General features: G+C 42.1%; 1 protein-coding gene across 2 annotated transcripts in view; it reads left to right on the top strand.

Annotated features, from left to right (window-relative positions):
• RSRC1 (arginine and serine rich coiled-coil 1) overlaps positions 1-25,220 on the top strand; it is a 144,136-nt gene extending 118,916 nt beyond the window's left edge. For both annotated transcript variants that reach the window (XM_065639926.1, XM_065639925.1), the window contains exons 8-10: positions 22,738-22,844; positions 23,668-23,814; positions 24,575-25,220. In XM_065639926.1, coding sequence (XP_065495998.1) covers positions 22,738-22,844; positions 23,668-23,814; positions 24,575-24,667 — 347 coding nt within the window. In that variant the 3' untranslated portion in view covers positions 24,668-25,220. The remainder of the gene's footprint in view (positions 1-22,737; positions 22,845-23,667; positions 23,815-24,574) is intronic.
• The last annotated feature ends 1,027 nt before the right edge of the window (positions 25,221-26,247 follow it).

Raw genomic sequence — 26,247 nt, 5'->3', positions numbered from 1 at the left:
GAAGGTTAATAACGCCTGGGTAGTTACAATAAATGTATTTTGCTTGTATGTCAGTGAGTAATGGCAGGAGACATTTTCAACAGCGGGACGGAGCCACTGCAGGCAATCTGGGGAGCCTCAAAGTTTCTCACTTCAGCCGTGATAGACACCCCTGTCTCAGGGAAAACCTCTCAGTTCTTCAAATTAAAATTAATCCTTTAACTCTCTGTGACACCTATTATTTTTTGCATTGACTTAAAGATAGAAACATATAGCGAAGGTTCAACTTGCAGCGGTTTTACTCTAGAAATACATGTTGTCACACACTGGTCACTGCAGTGAACTTTCTCTTCAGCGTATTTGATTTAAACGATGGTAGTTTCAGGTTGTAACTGTTATTTAATTCACTGAACAATCTCCGTGTAAAAGTTTTCCGGACTCTCTCTGCGTTGTGCCCCTTGTCTCCCTATCTGGGGTCGAATGGATGTTCAGTCAACATTTTAACCCCCCAATAAACAGGACCGAGGTTTGAAGATGATGTGACGTTTGAGGAGATCACGTATTTTTCAGAGCTGGCCTTTTGATGGATTCATTTACTATGAAAATCAGTGTTCTGCCCACATAACAATCAGATTTTGTTTGGAGCCAGGGCATTGTGTACGAAGGAGAGCGATATGAAGTCAAACTGTTTAGGAGAGCTTGAAATGTAAGAAGTTAAGAGATTGAGATGTTTTTAATTCCCAGTGTGATATGATAACCAAATCATTAGACTAAACTAAACCGGGGAAAGTTGCTTGAGTGTGTAGGAAACGGAAGAAAAGAGGACGGTAGCGATCTTTATGATTTTACTGTGGCGTCTCCTCTGGTCTTTCCAAGACATTGTCTTTCTTCCCAACCTCTCTAATCGTATTGGAAAGTCTCCTTGTGTCTGCCCTCTCTTCCCCTGTCTCTGAGCACACCAAGGTGAACTTCAAGGTAAAGAGAGGAACTTTAATTTTACATCTGTTGTGCCTTCATCTCTTCTCATCTCTGCTCTACCTTCCAGGTACCAGAGCCTGATTCTCCTCCCGCACACGCTGTGTTTAACCCTCACCACACTGTTACTGGTTAAGAATCCCACCAGTTTCTCATAAGGTTCCTGCTTATCCTGTGTTTGACACCCTTATTTTCCAGGAATCCTTCCTAACGGCCACGTGGTCTCAAACAGCTGCTCCCTGCTGGTGTTTCTGTCCCCGAATTCCCGTTCCAGCTCTTGCTCTGAGCTGCTGTTTTCTTTTAGGGCTCCAAAGGCTCTGAATTTTGTGCAAATCTTTTCCATATTTATTTGATTTTGGAACATGCCGTTAGTAAGATTTTGGGGTTAGGAGAATACATCCTACTTGCTTCCGTGTCACCATCTCTTCTTGGTACTGACTTCAGGTGCTGTTTCTTTGGTTACGGTCAAATTTCTCCAATTTTCTTCCTTCCCCGTTTTTTCTTTAACTGGAACTCCAGCCTCAAGAATTTCTGAAGGCAATTTAAAGCTTATTTACACTTCAGATACAAACAAGCTCCTTTGAATCCTCATGGGTGAATGAGAAATTAAGTATATTTTGCAGGTCTGATTCGGCTGGTTGCTATCCTGCAGGATTTATACGTTTTTACATGATTTCCCACCCCCTGTTTGTTTCTAGATTTAGATGTCTTTAAAAGCTCCAAATTGTGGGACTTACAGTGAAGTATACTACGTATGTATTTCAAAACTCTAATGTAATCTTTATTAAAAATTCATGTGATTTGTTCCCTTCATCTATTTTGAGGTTTGGTTGTTTGGGGTTTTTTCCCCAGAATAATTTAAAAAAATGTTTTGCATTATCAGGTAAATCCAAAGCAACTCGCAACTGAGTGCTTAAGAAAAAAAATTCAGAAATCCCCCAAATTCACACATCTAATGGTGGATGGAATTGCCACCCCCGATTCTTTCTTCAGTTTAATCCTGTTCTAGCACACTTTTATGGGCTTGATGAGATGATGCTTTATTCTATGCTAACCACTGTCTATCCATGAGGCTCAGCTTTGGAGGACTGGTTAATCTGGAACTCAGCTTTCACTCATACCAAATTCCTGGTAATTATGGGTTTATTTTGTTCCTGACAGAGCTGGTGCTCCTGGCCCTGCAGTTTCAGGTATAATGTTCAGGTCTTACTGAGTATCTTGCACCTGGAACCCCTGCTGTACTTGACAAAAATGGAAAATACCGCGTAATTATCTTTGAAAAATTTGAACTAATCAATTGCCTTTCTTCCTCTGTTTGAAAGAGGTTGGAGGTGTTCACATTTAATAAACTTTTAGTTTAATGATGTTTAAAACCCAGTGAAATGGATGCTAAGCTTTTTGCACTTCAAAGAGTTTTGGGCAATCGTTACATCTGACGGAAACACTTTCTTTTATGTTAATTTTCTAATTACGTTATCTGGGATACACTGCGAGAACTTATTATAATAGACACGTGGATGCTCCTGCATCCCATCTAGATGGGATGGATCCAGGAGCATCCCCAAAATGAGCATTGCCACCAGCCTGGCACCCACCTGGGTGGTTGGCGTAGATTAAAACTAAATCGGGAGCAATTCAGAAGCGTCTCAAGTAAAAGCTGATAACGCAGGTTCACAGACAACCGCAACTTCAAAGCCGAGGGTTTATTACTGAAGTTTATTACTCTGAAGTCTGTGGGGTTGACTTAAGTTACATCAGGAACGTGTTTAGCTTTGCAACCTATTCAATAGTGTCCGGGACACTTGCAAAATAAAATATACTTCTTCTAATTTGTCTTGTGGATATGGTGAAAAGAGTGGATTTATAGAAATATCACAGGATTGGGACTTGATTTAGAAATCTATGATGACTTTCCATGGGCACTAGACACCAAAGTGCCGTTAAAAGGATTCCCTTACACTAAAAAGGCATCAAAACATACATATATATATATATATATATAAAAAAATAAAAACCTGTAAAAGTCTCTAACCCCATGAATTATCTAGCCTAGCAAAATGAAAAAAACGATGTCTCTATGTTCCCAGTACTCTGCTCCCTCGCACCTAGTGGCTCACTGATGATAATTCCATCTTTTCTTCGTAGCAAAGGCCACTCATGAGACCAGGGCTCTGCATACGGTTGTTTCGCCCTCTCCTCTAATCGAGATTCCATTTGCTGTGCGTAGTCTTTCCACAGCTTTTTAGGAGGATTAGGTGGAGCAAAATTATATTAATATCATGTTAGTAGATGAGGTAGAAATCATAGAATCATAGAGTCGTTTTGGTTGGAAGAGACTCTCAAGATCATGGAGTCCAACCATAACCCAGCCCTGGCACTGCCCCATGTCCCGAGAACCTCATCTCCGCAATCGAGCAACTCAGATTAATCAACTGGTTTTCTGTTCCCGTGCGATTATGTTCTTGTGAGAGGAGAATTCTCCGTCTTGTGATGGCTCCAGGTGCCTCAAAGTTCAGCTGATCTACTTTCTGACATGTCTGCAAGATGGTACTCCAGATCCTTTTAATTCTCTCTATGATCACTTAAATGAGCTGCCCATGAGAAGAGCTTCTCTTTTCTGGTTTCCACCCACCGCGTTTAAAACCAGAACGGGAGATTTGCTGGAGAAATTGCAGAGACAAGCTCAGAGCTGGGGCTGCGGGGCTGAGGCTCATCGGGGCCAGCTGGGGGGTCTCCACTGCCACACATGGGGAAAAATACATGTTGTTTTCTTTTTTATTATATCCCGCTCATATTCTAGGAATTGCTTTGCCTGCAGTGATTATAAAGGGCGACTATGGAAAGGCAAAGGGAAAAAAAAAGTGGGTTGGTTAGTGAATTGGAAACAATGGGAACTTACAGCAAGAGCAGGAGGAAAACTTCTTTTCAATTTATTAATAAGCACCATAACAACTGTCCTGTGGTGTCTTTGAAAGAGTTGTGAGGATGTTACAGTGTTCTAAAATGAATAAAATGCGTTTCCCAAAGAGAAGCTTGTTACATGAAATCCATCAATTTGTCTGAGGAATTAGCTACCAATTTAGAACAACATGTTTTATTTTCACTGGAAAACAAATAGGCTTATTAAATTGCATATCGCGTGCTGATTTAGGTTTTGCTTTCTATTTTTGGTTGTGTAGAGAACAATTTTGGATATTTTTGATCATTAAATTCTCACTGGATTAGCTTCTATTGCAAAAGTGAGGGAAAAAGTGAAAAATCAATTGTTTGGTTGTTTGTTTTAATTCACACAACTATTATTCCTGTGAGGAATGTCCAGTTATAGAAGTCACCCTGTGTTTTGGCAGTTGTTGCTTGATGAAACTTATTCTATCTGTTCATCTTCAAACAAGAGTGTTTACATAAAATATCTGTGGATTAATGAATAAATTGTTGTAAACCATTTTCAAGGGTATTTTTTAAAATAATTTTTCCTCCAAAAATTCTAAATTTTGAATTTTTTTAAAAAATGAGTTTGCCAATATTCACCGTTTTATGGTTTGAAGTATAAGTCTCCCAAAGGGAATTTCAGAGCCGTGGGGCTGTGTTGTGACCTTTCCTGGAAGAACTTGAGCCGCCGTCTGCAAACCAACCCCTGAAACCTGGTAATTCACCGCGCCCTATCGTGAGGGTGTCTCAGCGTTACTTTTATTGTCATTTTATTGCCGAATCAGGTGTGAGATTAGATGTTGGATGTTCCATGTAATCTGCTCGGAAATCAAATTATTTGACCTCCAAGCCCAGCAATGCCCCCTCCTGCTGGTTCGCTCTTAAATATGCAGCGTTTCCCCGTCATGAATACAAATCGAGGACAAATTAGAATCTACAGACAGCTGACCTGAGCTCCAGATTAGAGACTGGGGGCTTGTGCTGCTTTAAATGGTTTAATTACCATAGTCCCTATAGCCGCTTGAAGGACACACACCAAAATGATTTTTTTGTGCGTGTGACAAAAAAGCAAAAGAAAGAAAGAAAAAGGCTCCCTCCACCTCATTTGAATTTTTCAGTTTGATTGCATTTGCACTTCCATTGGAGCTATGCTAATTTGCTGCATGAAATTAGGTCTATTAATAATAAAAAAAAAGGCGCTACTTTTACAGGAGTATTTTCAACGGAGGGGGTTTTTTCTGCTTTGTTTTTATTTACTTGTTTCCATTCGGGACTGCCTGAAAAATGACATCAAAATCTTAAGGGGATTTTCCTGTCAAAATTGATTTTCACTCCGGGCCAGATTCAAAGCAGCTGAAATGGGGACTAGCAATAGTGGAAATCAAGCACGTGCTGCGAGAAGAAAATTCAGACGGGCTGGATTGTGAGATTTTTGGATCGTTTCTCTTAGTGTACCGTGCAGAATAGTATTTTTAAATTTTCAATTTAAAATGCATCTTGTGAGGAAGCGCCGGTTCTGCGGTTGCGTGGGGAGGCGAGCTGGGGCAGTGCTGGAGATGCACGTACAGGGGGGTTTGGCAGATAACAAGGAAAATAAGAGGGTTTTTTTTTTTTCTGAACGCAGCTAAATAGGGTTTGTTCTTTGGAAATCCATCAGTAGGTAAATCGATGTGGAGTGGCGGGCATTGTCCTGGCGCTTCGCCCCCGAATTTGCATTTTCCGTTTCTCCCGTGTCTTGGCCCAGTGTTGAATTGATTAGTGATGCCTACCCGGGAAGCACTGAAACATTTTTATATACTCTGGGGAAATAAATTTGGCAGAAAATCAGCATGAGTAGATTTAATTATCACTCTGAGACCTTTCCCTTTTCTGGCTTAGTGATCCTGAAACTCCGTGCGCTTCACTGAAATCTGGGTGGACGCGAAGCTTCGCTTCCCAATTTGTTCCTCCACGCAATGATAAGCCAAGCAATTACTGGTTTATTGATTTTTCATCATGGCAAATTTAAAGTTGATTTTTTCCTGAAAAGGCAGGGGTGATTAAGTGTTTCCCCTCGGTTTAGTACAAGAGAGCCGTGCGGCAGAATCTAATATCCTGAGGTCAACCTCTGCAGGCAGATAATACGGTGTCTTGGCCACGTGTTAAGGAGAGAAATCAGGGCTACAAATGTGATAGGATATGTGTGGAGACAGTTTAATTTGCTCCATTTATATGAACAAGTCACGTGGCACATGCTTGGAAAACATCATTTGGAATGGGCTGGGAAATGGAGCCCCCGTGGGCGGCAGGGACGAGGGGATGCGAACGAGAGCGGCGCCAAAGCGCTGGGAGGGGATTGGCCTTTAAACAGAAAGAAAACAAATCCTTGGTTTGTCCTGCTGGGGGAAGCACCTAACGCTTTATGGCACTTTTTGGAACGTGTGGATTAATAGGATTTAAATCAAAGCAGGAAAGCTGCGCTCTGCACAACTGTTGTAATGTATCGCTGCAGCCTAAATGGACTTTTAAAACTGTGCTGTATGGCTTTAGATAAAATAGCATGTATGTGAACACAGTAGGTGGTTTTAAGATCTCTTTTCTCCTGTCTTGCTATTTCATATCAGATAGATACATAAATCTAGTTTAAAATTTATGAAAAGGAAAGATAACTTGGATATGCTTAAGGAGTCAGTTGGGGAAGAATCTCAACATTTTCTGCCACTAATCTCAGACCTACCGTGCAGGAATGCTGGAGAAATTAAACAGGTAGAGGTTTGACTAACTGATGGGAAACGTACGAAATGTGTCTTATATGAATGTGATGGGCTCGAATTGCCGTTTTTGAACACGGATTTTCAGTGCCTCAAAGTCCGGGTCTGGTTTGGCTGCAACGTTTTCATTAAACTGTGATGGGTCCTCATCCCGAATCAACCCCAGACATCGCAGTCTTGGAGCTACAGTTTTGATTTGGAAGTCTCTAGTTCTATCATTTCAGCTTCTCTCAGTAGTATGATCAGAAATTCAGAAGAAGAAGAAATTCCCATAACTCCCTTTTTACTAAATAGTGCGAATAAAACGCTGTTTTACCGGGTAAGGCGCTTTGATTGGCTGTGGAAAGCGTCGGGAGCTTGGCTCGCCGTGCCGCTGCGTGTGCCGCCTGGCGTCGCACCCGCCTTTACATCCCCGCCGGCCCACGGAACCCTCGGGGGCAGCAAACCCGGATCAGAACTCCCCGCCAGAAACCCGCCCTCTGCCTCCCGCTTAATGAGCGGGATTAATTCATCCCCATTAACTCGCCAGACAGGTCCTCCGAGGGCTGAGGGGTGAAGGCTGCACGGATTTGAGAGATGGAGCGGCACAAAAGAAAGTTCATATGTACAAGAAAGCCTGGACTCAACTTGTAGACGATCCCTTAATTATAAGTTCTGCAGATACCCCAAACAATAAGCTCTATTTTATTTTTTTACTCATCTTTAACCTGTTGGACAAGATGGAGAGTCTAACCAGAGGTTTATCCATGATATTTTATTTTACTTAACACCTCCTTTAGTGGAAGCTGAAAGACTGTACCTCAGTGTAACTGATATTAAAAACACAGGTTGAATCCGCTACTAAAAGATTTGATTGCATGAGGTCAGGCTGTGTAGCTGTAATAAGTTAAAGTGCTTCATTCAATGATACAGAAATCTATTAGGATGCCCTTAAATTCATTAGTTGTTGCCTTAGGTCATCGTTTATGTTCAGTAAATTTTAGTGAAGTTCATCGTTATGGCAATGACCTGAACTCGGTCTGTTAAGTCTCCAAATTATTTAGTATAGATAATATATTTAGTATAGATAGGCGCCTTTTTTTTTTTTTTTTTTTTAACTGTCTTATCAAAATTGCAATCTCAAATCCGCCCAGTTTTGCCTTCAGAATGGCAGATTTTAAGGGAAGTCTGAGTCTGGGCAGCTCCACCCTTGGGGTCCCTGGTGAGCGGCTGGTGCTTCATTAGTGCGACACGAACACCTGGTGTTGCGCTGCCCGTCTCCAGAGGAGGTTTCAGCATCTGGCACACACTCTGATCTTTTTTTATGTGCGTTTAATCTTTTTATTGACGTTTTATAATTAAAAGTAAGCAAAAACAGATCAAGGATAATATAAAAATGGGAAGTTTTGTGCGGTTGCAGTGGCGTAGTACAGCATATTAGGAAGAGCATCTTAATAATAATGAAAAACATGAAGGAGAAATTGCAGTATGAAGTGTGGTATCTTTGCTGGCCGGTTTCTTTATTTTACCTCAAGAGGAGCCGATCACTAGAAATTCCTCCCCCTGAGGGTGGTGAGAGCCTGGCCCAGGTTGGCCAGAGAGGTGGTGGCTGAACCATCCCTGGAGACATCCCAGGCCAGGCTGGACGGGGCTCTGAGCAACCGGAGCTGGTGCAGATGTCCCTGCTCATGGCAGGGGGGCACTGGGGGGGCTGGGAAGGGCCCCTCAACCCAAACCGCTCCATGTGCCCCCAGGGTGGGACTGGGATGCTCACGGTGGGACTGGGATGCTCACGGTGGGACTGGGATGCTCACAGGGTGACTGGGATGCTCACGGGGGGACTGGGATGCTCACGGTGGGACTGGGATGCTCACGGTGGGACTGGGTTGCTCACAGGGTGACTGGGATGCTCACGGTGGGACTGGGATGCTCACGGTGGGACTGGGATGCTCACGGGGGGACTGGGATTCTCACGGGGGGACTGGGATGCTCGGGGGTGACTGGGATGCTCATGAGGAGGCTGAGATGCTCACGAGGGGACTGGGATGCTCAGGGGCAATGGGGATGCTCACATGGTGACTGGGATGCTCAGGGGGAACTGAGATGCTGAGAGGGGACTGGAGGAGCCAGGGACTCTCCACCCCAGTTTGATCCTGTGCATGGGACCAGAGTAGCTTGGATTCAGAAGCCCCGGTTCAGCTTGTTTTTAACATGCACTTGACTTAAAAAAATGTATTTATGTTTTCATAGCACCAAGCAAGTTCCCACAAGAGTAGCTGGGAAGGTTTGTTGCAATAGCACATTGCTTTATTAGCAAAATTTGGCAAGGAAGGGAAAGAAAATGCTCTTGCTCTTAAAAAGTATGTTTTCTTGTATAATTTTGAGTTGGGAACCATTAATGTAGTGAAACAGCACATTCTTCTTGTCATCGCCAGGGTTAAGTGTATTCATGTGTGGTTTTGTAACAGGCCTAAGTTTATTCAGGGGTGGTTTTTAATATATACGATATTAGAGTTTGTGTTTTAGTCTGTGTACCGAGTTAAAAGGCATTGAAATGTTAATTACCTCCGATTCCAGTTGCTGTGCTGAAAATACCCCCATTCTTCAGTTTGTGCAGAAAGAAATGATTTAGAGAAAACGTTGTCCTGCTGCCGTAACGCTCCTCTGAGCTGAGGTGTCACCTGAAGCATTTTGAAAACACAGGGGGAATAAACAGGGAATAAATAAAGAGGAAAATGTCTATAGCAGGGTCGGGGTTTCAGTTCAGTCGTTTAAAAGGACAAAGCCAAGTCCCACCGGCGAAATCATGAAGGACACCAGATACATTGTGTGACAGCATTAGATCCAAAGTTGACATTAGAAAGTAATCATACCAAACTTACCAAAAGTTACTGAACTTACCAAAGTTGAAGATACGGGAAATTATAATTTGACCCGTTTGGCTATGGCAGCATTTCGGGCATCTGTCAGGAGCAGAAATGCCGGTGCCAGACAGAGGAATGTGGTAATTACGCATAGAAAAAGATTTTTGACTGTTCAATGGTGCTGACTTGCAAAGGTTGCACAGTGTTTTGGGTAAAAATATCCCTTTTTCACTAAATAGCCACCTGTTGGCAGCAGGGCCGGAACAGTGGTGAAGTTATTGAAAAACGCGTCCAACTGAAAGATTTGTTAAATTTGTTAAATCCCCAGCGTAACCCCAGTGGCCCAGCTGAGCGCACGGCCCTCGCACCTGCCCTTGAAGTCCTAAAAACCAATATTTGTAGGGTTTTTTTAATAATTTAAGCATAAACTGTAAAAAAAAGCAGTCTTGAGGGTTTGGAGCCATTAGGAACATCACCACTGCGATTTAATTAGCCAAAGATTATTAGGGGCGGGAAATCACCGTCGGAACCCTATGGGTTTATCACCAGCTTCAAACTCCTGTGGGGACTGGGGTTCCCTGGAGGGGGGAATGATCTGAAATATTACGTATTGCAAAAACGAAGTTCCAAAGGGAATAAAGCAAATACAAAGGGTGGAGTGGCCGTTCGTCAAGAAACCCGCACGAGCCATTAAAAGCTGTTTGCTCCTTTAGCTGGTGTAAAAATGAGAAGTGTGCTAATATGGGGCTGTATTGATCAGGAATGGTCCCTGGGCTCTTGCCCATATATTTTTAATGCATATTTGCACTCTGCAGAACTAAGCTTTTCAGGAAGACTTAAAAAACAAATTTTTTTTTTTTTAGATTTATTTAAATTAATATGAAGTGATCTGACCACCAGCAAGATGTTCAACCTGCAAACCTCTCGCAATTAAAAAGTTTCTCCCCAGTGATTGCAGAAAGGGCAAAGAAAAGGGCAGGAAAACATGTATTTTTGATTGTAAACGTGGCGTATTTTAGCGTTCACCAGCATGGGCGCAGGCAGCTTAAAAACAAGTTGTAATTTAGGTAAATGGTGGATTTTAGCAAGTTCTTTAAACTCACAATTCCTGAGACGATGGCATTTCAAGTAACTACTGTGGCCTCTCCAGAAAATGTTAATTTTCTTTTGAGCTGATTTATTTCCACTATTGCAGTTTGATGCTAGAGGAGGACGGAAACACGGACGTTGGTCGTGTGGCGGCTCTTGTTTGGGGTTATGAACACACGTACTTCACCTGGAAAGAAGAATGCTTTGTTTTCCTCCTCCCGTTCGTATACGAATAGTCTAAACTTTGCCTTTATTTTCTGCATTGGCTGAAAATCTGTGGAGCAGAAAAGCGACATGTGAAGCCTGTTGATGGTTACGGGGAAACTGAAGGAAGTTGAGGGAAAAGTAGATTAAAAATAATAATTTCCCTTCTCTGTGGAAGTGTCTTTGCCTCTACTTTAAAATACAAAGCAGCTTTTGTCTGTTTTCATAGGAGTTTTATGGAGGGGAAAAATCAGAGAAATTCTCTTCTGGAATGAAGGACATTAATACACGGAATCCTTTAAGGAGAGATACAACATCAACAAGATGCGCATAAATACGAAAATAACTTTGAAACTGCTATTTGAGTCATTTTATTTTAGGAAATACAGCAGCTATAGTTAATATTTTATTTTACATGTGTAAAGATATCGAAGCGGGTGAAGCGCTAAGCAGGTTCTCGCTCTCTAAGTAGCTGCTGCTGGTGCAGAGCTGTAATCTCCACTAATAAAGTGATTTTCCCTTCCCGGATCTGTGCCGTGAGTCAGAGTATTTCAGCAGCATCACGTTAAAAAATACTTGATTTCGGATGCTTTCAAAGTCCTGGGTTTAGATTAAAAATTGTCCCCTTAGTTCAGTGTCATTGCTGTCTCCGAACAGCTGTTTGAAGTGGGACACGCTCATAGAAGCCAGTCACAAAAATCCATCAAATACGAAGTTTTTAACTACTTCTAAAAGTGAAAATACAGATAACCTTATGGTCTCTCAGAGCAATTGATGACTTTTTTTTTTTGCAAATTAAAAGTCTGGAGATTGTCTTCAAAATTTAAGGCAGATGAAAACCAAAAACGGCTTCTGTACTTCATTAATGTGTATTTTACTGTCGTCTCGATGGCGTTTCTTTCCGCTAAAGGATAAGTCTGAGACAAGCATCAGTTAAGGTAATGGGATTGTAAAGCAATCACGTAATTAGTTTTCTGACTTCAGTCATTTAAAAAAAAAAAAAATATGGCTATGTATTGAAAAGCTGCTGCTTCTAAAAGAGAAAATAAACCAGCGGTGTATGAAACGGGAGGGCGGCAAGAGGGACAGGAGTTCTTGAAAAATCTGATTTTCAGTCCTGTCATAAACCCCTTGGATAATCCCGGGCAGCAAAGGTGGAACATGAGGACATTTCACTGGGGTAACTGTCATCTCTGCCTCTACCTGAGGCATTTGTGTTGTCAAGAAAAAGGAAAAGGAAAAAGAAAAAAAGGAAAATTTCTCCTGCCTAGGAGGAACTTCTATTTTTACTGCTTCTTTTTGATATTCCATCAATATTTAAAAATCTCCAAACCAGCAGAAAGCTCAAGGGCAGGGGGACTGTGAGACGCTGGTTTCCAGTTGAGAGAATAACGCAGTCCGGAGATGCGCACCCTGTGTCTGTACCATGGCGGTATCTGTGTATTTTTTCTGATTTAGGAAATCATTCAAAAAGTTTAATTTTATACCAGTCGCTGTTGAGGAGCTGACATCCCGGATTTGCTGCTCTGTGTTGCGGAATTCCCGGGTTTGGGTACCACGCAAAGAGCATCTTCCTGGGACGTTCTGTAGATTTACTTCTTTCCCCCACATAAACCCCAGAATTCTCCAGAAACATAGAGCGTGTTTATCCATTCATTGAATATTTCACTTAAAATTCTGAGGTTTGGTCTTTAAATTTCCATTAATTTGCGCTGTTTGGTCTATTGAGGTTTTCATTTGTCAGAATTGTTAGCTCTTGGGTATTAGTTACGCAAATATTGATGTGTAGCTTTGGCCTGTTCGCTATCAATTGAAATCAGAAAATCAATCGACTTAATAGCTCCTCATTACAGAGTTGATGCATTTGCAAGGCTGAGTCGCGGATTGTCGGGGAACGATCAATTCGGTCAAAAACTATTACACCCTCCCCCAGAGAGGGTTTCTAAGGTTTCGGTGGGTTTAGAGTTGACCTGAGTTTCCACAGCGGCTCTAGACACAAAATAACCCTTTTTTGGGGTCTCTTGTAGAGTTGCGAAGTCATTAGAAGCAGATAAAGAAATCAATCAATCAATTCATGTCACAGCACCGACGTCACATTAACCACAGCAGAAGAAAGCCAAGCTTCATTCTTGGCTTTCCTGAAATATTCCAATGGTTTTCTTTTCATTCTCCAAGCGTATGGTTGCGCTCTCTGGGTTTTGTGCTTGAAAAGGGGATTGCGAAGCAACCAAGGGACATCTCTGAGGTTGCAGGGGTACAGATGTGTAAGAGAATACAGATATTTGCTTTATTTTTCTCAAAAAAAGCATGCAGTATTTACATTTTTAGCTTCGAATTCTTTCTCAAGTAATTAATTAAATGTAGTTGAAGGATTTTGAGGCGGCTACACAATCTAGATATATCTAGAAAATAATACCTAAAAGTACTGTGGCACTTAGTGGTTTCTATAAAGAAGTTTTGCAGGTAGAGACTCTGGTTTTGGGGCTTCCAGCAGAACTGAGATTTCCCAGAGCTGCTGGTTGTGTCTGGATGGAAACCGAGACCCTGCAAACCCGCGCGGGGCGTCAGGGACAAAGAAAGAAATCATCCGTGTGCCAGCTGGACAGTGGTTAAACAGCATGCGTGCTTTTGCGGGTTCTAAGTTGTGAAAATGGAAAGCAAAGCTATTCCTAAGGAAAAGGCAGACGGCCTTTAAATGCCATGGGGATTTTTGGGGAGAGGGTGACTTGTTTCCATTTAAACCATCTTTATACCGGGCAAAACTTGTCTTATTTTCATCTGAGTTTGCTTTTTCTCTTCTCAAAGGCTGTAACTATTGTGTAGGTGCTGCTGCCCCAACTTACCCGAGATAGAGGTTTAGATCTCAACCTGCTCAGTACTCCATTTTAAAAAAATAACAATTATTTTAACTTAAATATGTGCATCCCTTATAATCTCTCATTGAACTGTATGGCAGGACTAATTCTCCGTGTACACGGAGCCGCGTTCGCTCTGTGTCGATGCAGCATGATGGAGACGGATCCGGACGATTTTCCTTCTGGTCCTGTAGTCTGATTTTACATTAAAACTTACACTTAGAGGAGTAATTGAATACAGTGCTCAATGTAAATGAGAAATGGCTCTGCGGACTTTAAATGAATTAATTATTTGCAGTCAGAAGGGCCTTGTCTTTTTGATTTAGGCTACAATCCCACAGAAACACGTGCATTTCCTCCATGTGTAAGTCATCACGCTGGATTTAAAAGAAATATGTTCAAAGCATCAGGCAGCTAAATATTTGCTAGTTATTAGTTTTAAGTCAATATCGCTGTTCTCCAAAGTAATTGCAAGAAAGTTGTCATTTATTTTATTTAAGTATTTTTCTTCACTGGACGGATATAGGTTATGAAAGTCAAAGAAAAAACCCAGACGCTCGGTAAACACGTAGGATGAGTGAAATACAGACTAAATTAATGATATTTAGGATGACATACGTAATTATAATGGAAAGGTCAGGGTAGGTGGCAGCTTTCCCAAGTATATAGAGTGTCAGGGAAGTCCCCAAAGTCCATATTTTAATTGAGTTATGTTTTCTTTCCTTCACATTGAAGCATTAAGGTATTACCCCGTTCCTGGGCCTGCATTCCCATAATTTAACATGGCAAAATTCCCAGATTTACATTTTGACACTAAATCCACATCACGCACAGGCTCCTTCCAGCAGCGAAATACTACTTGGTATTTTTCTCCAAATCATCAGTTTCTTTTTCGATTTAATCAAAAATATATTTAATATACGGGGAAAATAAATTTTACAAGAGTGTGGATGAGTTGAATGCTATTTTTGAAATGTGAGAAATGTGTGAAGGATGAAGGAGGCCAAAAGATGTGACAAAAACAAACAGAAAAGGGCAAATAAGTTGTAAATAGAGCATGTGGCATGTCCTGAGGAGCCGGGTGGATTGTACGATCCAGCCGCAAGGAGCCCTGTGAAAGACACAACGGGCTGAGCCGGGTTTAAGGCTGACGTTTAGTCCCGTCCCAAGCTCCAGAGCTGCAGGAGGTGCCGGTTGGGACGATGCTGGGTCGGGACCAGCCATGGGTGAAGCCCTTTGCCAGAATAACCCACCACATAAATTAAAAATAAAATAAAAAATTGAATAGTACAGTCAGCCACTTAAGTTTCAGGTTTTCTTGGGCTGAGCCTGGCTTAAAGTGCTGGTGCACAAGGACAAAGCCGAAGTGATGCTTCCCCATGGGCACCGAAAGGGCCCTCGGGGGCTCCCTGTGCTGGGACGGGGAAAATCACTTCACACATTCCCCAGGGAAGGAATTTATTGTAATTGTTTTCTCCAATAACAACTGTAAGACAGGTGGGTTTTTTCCCCTTTTTTCTTCGCTTTGCCCCCAGCCCATCCAAAATACAAAGCAAAACAAATGTTGTGTCCCAGGAAGGCTCCGTCCCTGGAGTGGGCAAGTGGGATTAGCTAAATTAGAGGTTTGGAGCAGAGAAATATTCCTAAAGAATATCAAAAGGCTAATGAAATGTGAAACCCCTTCTTACTCTTTTTTATTTGGGCATCTCGTTTAGCGCTGGACTCGTTAGTGGAGGGTGCTGAGCCCGGCTCTTTTCTCTGTGTCCCAATGCTGAGCTGGGTCTAGAAGAAAGTGCATCTGTGTGTGTGTGTGCGTGTGTGTGTGTGCAGATGCATCCGGACATTCGTGCACACACCCCCACCCCCCCGCCAAAACCGCAGCTCTGCAGCAAAACAGGCCAAACGCTTGGAAAATAAGGAAAAACCCCAGAATCTAGCATTACGACTTTGAATTGTGTAATTGCACATTTTCTGCAGGGTCTCTGCCTCAGTCAGTGTCACTTCATTTTGAACAGTCTTTAGTTAACATGAGCTATTAATTATTTTATATTCGCATTATTCAGCATGCAGATCTGTACTTGATTTTACTGTAGCTATTCAAACCTCGTCTGGAAAGCAGCGCTATGAATTTCTTCACGGGCTGTTCTGGGGGCTCATCACTACGGGATCCGAACGTGTCCCCAACATGAACGCTTTTATCCTCACTACAGCCCGGTGAGTTGAGCGAGTTTTATTAATTCTGGGGTTTAAGACGAGAGCAGAGAGAAGTACTGCAGGCTTTCAACTGTGGAGAACTTTTAAAGCAGAACATTGTCTTCAGCATAGTCAATTTTTGCTTTTTCACTTCCACTTGGGATGGTTTCATCCCACGTCATTTCAGATAATGTCTGGGGCTTTTAAGCTTGTAGATCCATGTTGGACATAACAAACCATGCGATGTTGTCTTTATTAAGCCTTTCTTCGGTCTTTCGGGGTTGAAAAATAAGAAATCTTGGTAAACCGGGAGCAAATGGGATTTCAAAGTATTATGGTTTGACTGAATGAAGGTGAATTTTTAGAAGTTTGTCAATAATTGGCAATAATTGCCCTTTCCCTGTATCTTCATAAATGGCTGGACTGAAATCTTGTGCAAAACGTGCCTCAGGTAGATAAAAAGAATTTAACCACAGATATTTCAGGTTTGACAAAGTTGCAAGCAACTCAAAGCAGGATCTTACAGCAGGATGGGCCAGGCAATCTTCACTGGAAGTGTTGTTACCAGGGCCATGTGTAATCCATATATATCCATATATATATTCATAAAAGAAGCCTTAACCAGTGCCCTAACGGGCTCATTGATACGGATTTATGATAGTCGTTTGCAAGTGGGCTCTGCAGGACCTCTCAAAACCTTTGGCTAATGTATTTTTGGCATCTCAAATTTTATTTTCTACCGAACTTGAGAGAAAAAATAGGAAGGTTTTTGGCTAGAAAAACGTTTGGGCTCGGGGTGTCACCGCAGGCCAGGGGGCTCGGCTGGGGAGCGGGATTCCCGTTCTGGCCCCGGCCGCCCCGCTGCTGGGCTCGGGTTTGCTTCGCGCGGTGTGTTTTTTCCCGAATTCCGTCTCTGTTTGAAGAATTGCGTGTCGCAGGCTCCGGCGGGGCAGGACGATGGGCCGGGGATATGGGAGAGAGGCTGAATGGCAAAACACATTGGTTTGTTCGGCCGGTTGCATCCGTGTTCACACCCATAGCTCTAAGCGAGGACGGGGAGACCGAGAGCATCATATTGAAGGTTTTACCAGATTCTGCGTGTTTTGCTGCTCCGGGCAGGTCTGTGCCGGCACTGAGGCCGTTCGGTGCTTTGCCGACAGCGGGAAGAAGCAAATTGGAGCATCTCGGTGTGGAGCCGATGTTCGTGTTCACCAAAACGGGATGAATGAGGGAGCCCGTGAGGCTCAGGGAGTCTGTTCCTTTGGTTAACGTGAACAGAAATCGTATCCATTTGTTTAAAACACAGTCCCTGGGGTGGAGTCTTTTTTCTTCTGTTAAAAACCGTTTTTTTTATGATCTCGGTGGCCGTGCCAACATCGCTCATGTACTTACTGCCCATCACACGGGTATTTATCCGAGGGACCAGAGGGAATCTGTGGATGAGTGTGAGACTTAACTGAGAATTGTCCCATTTCTGCTGGCTCAGGTCTAGATGAAATGGGATTTTAAATACGTGTATCGTATTTTATTGGTGCTAGATAGATGTTTAGCTGGTGTGAATGGCTTTTTTTCATGTGCCAGCTAAAAGCCTGGCCCAGGAAAGAAGCAGAAAAGCAATTTAAAAAAACCCAAACAAACAGCAATTTGCTAATCTTCATTTAATTTTTCCTTTCGCCGCTTCAATTGTGTTCAGTGTTTGAGGGCAACCAGAGGTGGCTGCAGCCCCTCTGCATTTCCCCTGGTGTGTTACTGAGAATCAATATATGGACTGGAATAAAAGCCTGGAAGTTGCTGTTCCTGACACTGAGCATCACAGTGGCACCGTGTGTCAGTGTGTGGAACTGTTAAACACACAGAATAAATCCCTGATCTTGGAAAGAATTTGCGGATGATCCCAGACTTTATAACATGCAGTAGGAAAAAAAATAATCCTGGGGCAGGTGCGATGGCCCATCTTCACCTGCAGCCTCACTTGGTGAAGTGCAAACACAGAAAGGTCCACGCGAAAGCCTCAATTGCTGCGCAGTTCCAGCCCCGCCTCAGCCGCAGCCCAACTTCAGGTACGGATCTTATTGCCACTGTACAATACACTGATATTTTTCTATACATCCAGCATTTCACTGTGGGAGGACTTTGGTTCTGTTGTTTCCATACAGTCAGACCCCCGTATATAGCGGGGTGTGCGTAAATGCAGAAATACTTGTATTTATCTGATTGTGTAGAATAGATATGTGAATAGGTTTAACACAGACAAATCGTAATATATTATACGTATAGGTAATATAGACACTCATTAGTTTGTACATACAATAGAGAGGTTATTTGGCATAGAGATATATAAAAGATAGAAGAACCCGGTAATTGCCTTTAAGATCAGAGCACAAAGCATTACCTTGGATTTTACAAGGCCAGCGAGCAACAAAAGAGCAGTAATTTATGAGCTCAGCGTAAAAGAATAGCATAATTGCATTAAAAATTAATGCTAATGAACACTAAAATGGGGAAGGTGGTTATGATGAAAGTTTGTATTCATCTTCCCCGGTTTGAATGATGGCTGGTGGCTTGATTAATGGCTTAATTTCTATCAATTAGCGGGGAAAAAATCTCCTACGAGACAAGGGTAAATTGAGCGTTGAATTACACGTCTGGCTTTGTGCGCCGCGGAGCGCGGGGCAGCGGTGACGGCCGCGGTCGTGCCCGGGGCTGCCCCGCGCGGGAGGGAAAACACAACCCTTGCAAATCATTTAAAACACGTGAGAGATGTTTCCTACCGCCTTATTACCCGAGTTTGACTTTTTTCCCCGAATATTTTCAAAAATACCCCAAAAAGCCTCAAAATGCGAGTGTAGGAAATAGCGCGCTGGTGAAGGTAACCTGCGTGCAGAAATCCAAATGTGCTTAAAATGCTTGAATTAAACGTTCTTATATGCAGAATTAAATTGCTAAAGGTGACCACCGTGTCTTCTGCTTGATTTTATACTCAATATTTCCATTATTTTTAAAGACAAAGCTATTAGTGTCCAGATTTGTCTGAAAATACTGTGAAAGCTAGGTTAGAATTACGTTAAACTAGCAAAGTGTCAGTGCTCCAAGGCTCTCTAGTGAGTACTAGAATACTTACAACATGCTCCTTTAACACATTATCGTTGTAGTTCCAGAGTACTTACAATGAAGTTTGAAGAACACAAATGAACAATAAAAACTTCCTCTGGCCACAGTTGCTCACTCGGGAGGGTGTTTTATCCTTTTGGTGACTTTGGCAGCGAAAAGTTCTTTGGAGGTCTCAACCCGGATAAAAACCCCACAGGCTCACCTGAGCTCATCCTAAGGAAAATGGGATGAAGGGGAAAAGATTTTCCTCTTCAGTTGGTTTCTTTAGCCTGGTATCTATTTGTGTTTTCTTCTTTTAATCCTCAACTCATGAACAAAAGAGCACAAAAAACAGCAACTTTTTTTGGCAGGTATTTCAAAGCACGTTACTTAAAATGTTTTGTATTGTAAATGGGTCAATTACATTAACCAGCTATACCTCTTTAAATATAATTAGTAAGATACAAAGAAACATATATTCTGAGGAATATTGTAGGTTTATTATGCCAATGCTTTGATATTGAAGTTAGACCTGCTTGAAAGAAAACTCCTTAGGTAAAGGCACGGGTTCATTTTCGTGGTCAGGATTATAGATCAGCAGTGAAACCTGTAAGAATTACAAATTAACATCTAAAGATTATGCAAGAAATATTTTTTTTATTTAATGGGTCATTCACCAGATATTATTAGTCATTTAATGCTTGAGTTTCGATGCATGTTAAATTCTTAGCAGGCTTCAGCAGCAGCTTTGTCTTTAGAAATAGGAAATGGGAATATTTTACATGGAACTTGCAGGCAAGTTACTTTTGCTTTTGCCCGATTCTCTGCTGTTCCTAATTAGTGTGTGTGTGAAATTTTTGGATGGCATCTAAAGGATCAATAGACATTTTATTTCTAAAGCGACATTTCAAATTGCTGCTAATACGGACTAATTCAGTATGCAAACAGCAGCTATAGAGGATGTGTGTATGTATATCTATCTATGTATGTGTGGGAAGATGTAAATAGGTGTGAATATAGACTGGCAGTGTAAAATACGGCATAATGTCTGATGATGTTAAATCCTCCCGCCCCGGGGTAACTGGGGCAAAAATCCTTAATTGCTATAAAATGACATGAACTCGATGTTCTCCCATAGACTCAGTTTTCCCCGGAGGGGCAGAAATGGGGCGTTTGAGGCACAGGAGCTGCTGCCAGCGTGATTGTGGCCGCTGCGGAATCGCCTTTTCATAAAACCAGCCTCAACAAGCCCTAACAGACGAGTTAGTTTATTTTTTTCACTGTAACGCGGTAAAAAGACTTGCTGTGCAATGAGTTAGTATTGATTTATTTTTTGTGTCTGTAGCCTCTGAGCCTTCTGACTCCATTATTTTTGATTTTACTAGGAAATACATATCCTTCCTCCTGACATCTGACAAACAACACATGGAAGTCGTTTTATCTCCCAATAATGTGTTTGTCAAACTCAGCGCTAATGGCTTCTGCTTCCTCCAGTCCATTTGCCCCAAGTTAATGTCACTGACGTAATTCTAAACATTTAGTGATTTTTGCCCCTTTAATAATTTGTCATTCCCATAGGTTTGTGTAAGACTCGTGTAAGATACTGTAACAGGCTGGGGATTGACCGCAGGATTTGTGAAATCAGAGCTGAGCAACGGATTTTAAATCTATATTCACCTGCCTTTCTCTGATTCCTCGTTTTAATCCCAGGTGCACTTACTGTTCCTTTATTTGCCCTCAAGAGTTCGATGAATGATGATTCCCTCTCCCCAGCAGGACATTAGTATATTTGGTTTTATATTTCCTTTGGGATCCTTAGAAATCTTTTTTTAAAAAAGAAACTTTCACAGCAAAGCAACAGAACTTTTAAACACAAGCTTAACTGTAAGCAAGTTATATTTTTTTTCTTTCTAAATTCAAAAGAATCAGGTATAAAGATGACTTTACAATTTGAGTGTAGCGCAGCTCTTGTCCTAAGCCTGGCCTAAGCTGAAGCTTTGCTGAGGCTCCCACAACCCCGTGAGCATCATCCCGCTCGGCACTCCGGGCGTTTCACTTTCCGCACATCCAACATTTGCAGAAATAATTTGTGTGTTCCTGATTTTTCTGTTCGTCTTATCCATAGAGACTAAACCATATTCCCAAATACTTTTGCGGCAGCAATTTTTGCTGCTCGAGAGTGACATCTCTTCCCATCTTTTCTCTGACTGATCTATTTTATAAAAGGCGCTCAGAGCAAAACCGGCTGCTCCGGCCGGTGCCTCCAGCGTTTCGGGCTGACCCCCCGTGCTGGGTGTGAAGCAAATGTTATTCAGCAGTGAGTACGGTGAAGATAAATCGGTTAAAAGCTGAAAGGCAAGCGTGCAGTTAGCAGAACGAATTCCAGAGTTGCTTGTCACTGCGGTAAGGAAGATGAACTGAGCCGTGACTCTGAAGCAGCAGAAAATGAAACCGACTGTAAAGGAAACACTTTGGTGTCAGATGCACCGTAATGAACACGCCAGACTGCCCAGGACTGAAAATAAACCAGTTCTGCGGTACAACCTGTTGGTATGAAACGGGGCTGTTAATTTAGTGTGGACATGGCCGTTCCAGGAACATTTCCAAGCTGCTGCTAGTTTAATTGCTCATCTGAAGCTCCGCTTGTCATTAGTAGACTGAAATGAGTTTTCAGTGGATGTAAGTTCTTTTTTTTTTTTTAATGCAAAAGAGAAAGTATTTTGCAGTGTGTATGTGTATCCACGTGAATATGGATTTAGAAATTTGTACACAGGGAAAGAATTCAGTACCTCTGAATTTCTGAATACTTCTTTTGGTCTACAAGCACTTTTCCTAATTTTAAATATACTTTGCTTTCTCTGCAACAAGAAATTTAGCCTTTTATACATACATATGTACACACTACAAATATACAATTACAATTGCTCTTTTATTTAAATTTGTGGTTTAAAGTGGTTAAACTATTCTTGTGTATTCGTGAAATTTTCAATCCAACTTCGCAGCTATCCCAAGTTGCTTTTTCCGCATCTTTGTGGCAGCCTCGGTTTTGCTGTGTCGCTCCATACGTGATTCGGTGAGTCCCGAGCTCAGGTCCTGGTCGCAGCTCACCCGGCAGACCCGACCTGCCTGGGCAGACACGGTTGCACTTTTCCTCGAGCTCCCCAGAAAAGCGGAGTTTCCAGCGACGGCGTTGGCACTGACATCAACCCCACCACTACAAAACCTTTTAAAACCCAATCGGAATTAGAGGAGGGTTTGTACCGGATCAGCCGATCACGATGTTGCTGCCGCACATTCAGAGTTGTGGAGGCAATGCCCAGTTCTGTTGGGCTGAGGCACAAGTACGAGCTCTCACCTTACAGCTCAGCTCATTTAATCTCTTCATTTGTTGCAAAAGGATGTCCTGAGAACACAGATGATGCCACATCTCGCGGGACATCAGCAGCAGAAGCCAAATTTGCCTCCACACAAGCAGAAGTAGATTTACTGCTATGTACAGGTGATACTCTTGAGTTGTCCCCACTGTCCCCAAATCTTTCACTTCTCTGGGAAATCCTGATGCCATAAATCAGCCGCTACCCTGCGAGGACATCTCTGGCAACTTCGGAAGTTAACATCTTGAACAATATCATATGTTGAACAACGGCCAACTCACTGGTGGTAGTTTTACTAAAGAAGAGAGTTTTTCTTTGTAACAGAGTATTTCAGGCTGCATTAATTTTTTTTTTTCCAGTATGTACTGTTGTAAAATATATTCAGGGCATTGCTTGGACACGGCATTTGTCGCAGGTTTACACTAATGTGTCCTGACATGACACCTTCTCTTTGTAGACCAAGCCACCCTGGTCGAGCAAGTGAAGCGAGTGAAAGAAATTGAAGCTATTGAAAGTGACTCCTTTGTTCCTCAGACGTTCCGATCGAGTAAAGAAGTCAAAAAGGTAAGTTTGCAATATCCTCTCCGGGTGCGTAATCCGTTCAAAGTCGGGTGGGAGCTGCGCTGTTAATAGAGTTTCCACTGATGAAAAAGCATCAATGTTGACAATCTTCAATCCCACCGACGACTCTCCGATGTTCTTGGAGTTCAGGGACGAATGCATTTAAATGTGTAAGGATTTCAATGAAATCAACCGTTTTAACAGTCTGTTTTAACAGTCCGTTCTACCTATGCTGAGCAACTCTGATTTTTAAAAATTCTTCTAAAATCATGCAAAACTGTGAAGAATTTAAGGAAAAGCAGAAAATTAAAACCCCAAAGTAATCAGACATTTACGTTTTAATTAAAAGTAGAGATCGGTATTTTTAATTCTGCTTAACTGAAGCCAGACTTCAAGACTATACTTACTGCCTGAAACAAACCAGCATTTTTTTCAGACAGCTTTCCAAAAACCTAACCCGAGACATTCAGGTTTCAGAATTTTCCCCGCGTTTTGGCTTCTAGGGAACTCGGATGCTCTTGTCGTTGGAAGTACGCAAGCAAAGGCTTGTTCAGTTTTTCCATCCACCAGTGAAGCGTTTGGAATTCTCGCTGTTTGTTTCCCCCAGAACGCACATTTTCTTGCCTTTTCAGAAGTCTCCAAGAAGTCCATGCGGCTTCTTCAGAAAGTGATCTGAAACCCCAGTGCTGCTGTCCTGCAAGCTTGCTCGTTTTGCCTTTGCAATCCCTTTTTTCTCACTTCATGTGTTTAGTCTGGTAGTATTTGCATGAGGATTCTTTTCATTTAGGAGTCTGAGGATAAAATTCTGATGTTTCTTTCTTTTTAGTCAACTGAGCCCCCTGATCTACAATACGAACCTGTAATTGTCGGAGCGGGAGCTGCTGATGCGTCTGCTCCTGAAAAAGACCCAGCACCTGCCAGTATTCCCACTGCCATCAAATACCAAGACGATAATTCTTTGGCGCATCCAAACGTAAGTGTGTTGGTATTTATCTTTCCAACAAGACGGCCCATTGAATGAGAGCAGGTTCACATGGCATAACAACCATTCTGCTGTGCTGCTGCTGCTTAAATAATTTGTGAGGACCTTCAACTAACGCCTCAAAAATGGTCACACTCCCTGCATCATCCAACAGAGAGTAATTACAAAAGATCTTGTTCACCAGCGATGTAGCTTTGGAGTTACAAACACCTTTTACAACAAAGTAGCATACTAATGTAATGCAGGGGGATTTAAGATCCTGTTCAAATAAATATTCCTGTGCAATAAAAATTCCGGAAAAATTGCTTTTGGTTTGTGTAGCTGGAAACTCAGCACTTGCCCACCTTGCCAAATTGTAAAGCTTTAAATGCATTACAAACTTTAGAGAATTTTAAACATGTGGCTAAACTTACGCAGATTCCTTTTGAGGAGTACTTACAGAAGATTTTTTTTTTTAAGAATTAGTGAGTTAAAAGTGACTTGCAGTAAATAAAGTAATGCAAGCTGTGTATAATGAACAACGCTGACAAAGATCAAGACCTGTTCAATATGACAAACTTGCTGCTTCAGGAGGCGACTGAAACTGGAACGTCTTGGCTTTCCGGTTATTAAAGTCTCTACCTTTACTAGTGTAGTTATGTCACCTCTTATGTACCTGGACACTGAAATAGTCGATACCTATCTCAACAGATGATAACAAGTAAAGTTAATGGGTTTTGCCTCCTTTTGCTCCTCTCCCTGTGTCTCTCAGCTGTTCATCGAGAAGGCGGAGGCAGAAGAGAAGTGGTTCCAGAGGCTGATGGCGCTGCGGCAGGAGCGGCTCATGGGCAGCCCGGTGGCCTGAGCTCTGCACGACTGCCACAAATCCTACCAGCACGTTGTTCTCTTCTTCTCTTTTGAGGGGATTTTAATACTCAGTATGAGTTGTACAGAGAATAAATATTTCATCTGAATAAACAAGAATGTTCTGTCCTCTGTTTTTCTCCTGAACTCATTGGAGTGGACGGGAAGGCTATCACAGCAGTGTCATTTTCTTTTTTTGTACTGGATTCCTCAGGGGTGTAAAAAACCTGACAGCCCAAGGAGACATAATTTTATACCTCCCAATCAAAAAAATGTATACAACCATGCAGCAGTTGAAAGATAAATGAAAAAATAAGATGTCAAAGCAAGTGCAGATTTACCAGCGCTCGGCCGGGAGCAGCACACGCGATTGCCCCGTTCCATGTCCTGCAGCTGGAGGAGGATCCAGGGCAAACGCCGTCACTGTTGTCGCTGTTGTCGCTGTTGCCGCTGCTTCCTGCCGCCCCGCGCCGCGGGAATCCCCAACATCTGCGGACGGTCTCCTGGCTCTGGGGCTCCTCCGGTTCCGGGTCCTCGCTCCTGCTGCTGGGCTTGAGCGGAGAGAAATGGTTTACATTTCCGTGAACATCCTCCCGCTGCTGTCAGCGCCCGGGACTAACGGCAGGAGAATGTTATGTTATTCTTTGAAAGAAATTTGTAAAGTTTGCAGCAGGCTTCAAGATATATTATTTTCTGAGCAATTTTAAGCATGTTAAAATGTTCGATAATCTGGAAAAGAGAGCTTTCTATGAATACTTAATGGGAAATAGTATAAATATTATTGTGTGTAATGGTACAGACCTTTGTTCAACAAGGCTAATGACATGCCAATTAATAACAGGTATGTTAATAATACCTAATATTTCTGCACAGAGTGACTGCTTTCAGTCTACGAAGGCTCCGTTTGTCTAGGTGTGACTTTAAAATGATGAAAGATTAGTCCTATTTGAACATGACCAATTTAGCCTGAGTATACTTACATTAAAAAAAATCTGTCCGTCATCCAACTAAATGCCAGAGATCAACCAAATAAAATACAACAGTAGTTCTTCTGAGGTATCCCAGCAGAGCTCTGAGAAAACTATTCCAGCAGTGGAGCCGAACTGAGCCCCCACCTCTGGACACACCTGGTTGGAAATCACCTCAGCAGCTTTCCCCGGTGAGTGAAGAAATTCGTTAGGGTTTTTTGTTTGTTTTATTTTTCCTTATTCTGCGATCTGTAGTGAAAAAAAAAAAAAAAGGAGGATGATTCTGGAGATGTACTTTGCTTGTCTTACATTTTTTTAGATGGCTGATGTAAAAGGAAAATGTATTAAATTTGCGTTCTCACACGTTTTTACTTTTTCTTTATGAACAGTGTTAGTTGCACTTTGCCCTGCGTTAAACTGGCTGTGTTTCAAGACTACCTTGTCTGCAAAAAAGTGGGGAAAAAATTATTTCTCTTGTTTCATTTCAGCATTTTCAAATGACAAATATTTGTCATTGTTCTGTTTTCTTATCTCCTTTTGTTTTTCATAGTAAATAAAACCTATTTGATGTCCATGTAAGGTACAGGTGTAAATTCCTCTTTTTCTCACATTA

This window comes from Caloenas nicobarica, chromosome 8 (assembly GCF_036013445.1).
Source record: "Caloenas nicobarica isolate bCalNic1 chromosome 8, bCalNic1.hap1, whole genome shotgun sequence".
NCBI classification, from domain to species: domain Eukaryota; kingdom Metazoa; phylum Chordata; class Aves; order Columbiformes; family Columbidae; genus Caloenas; species Caloenas nicobarica.
Note: the sequence above shows the minus strand (reverse complement) of the source record. Positions and strands in the feature narration are given on the sequence as shown.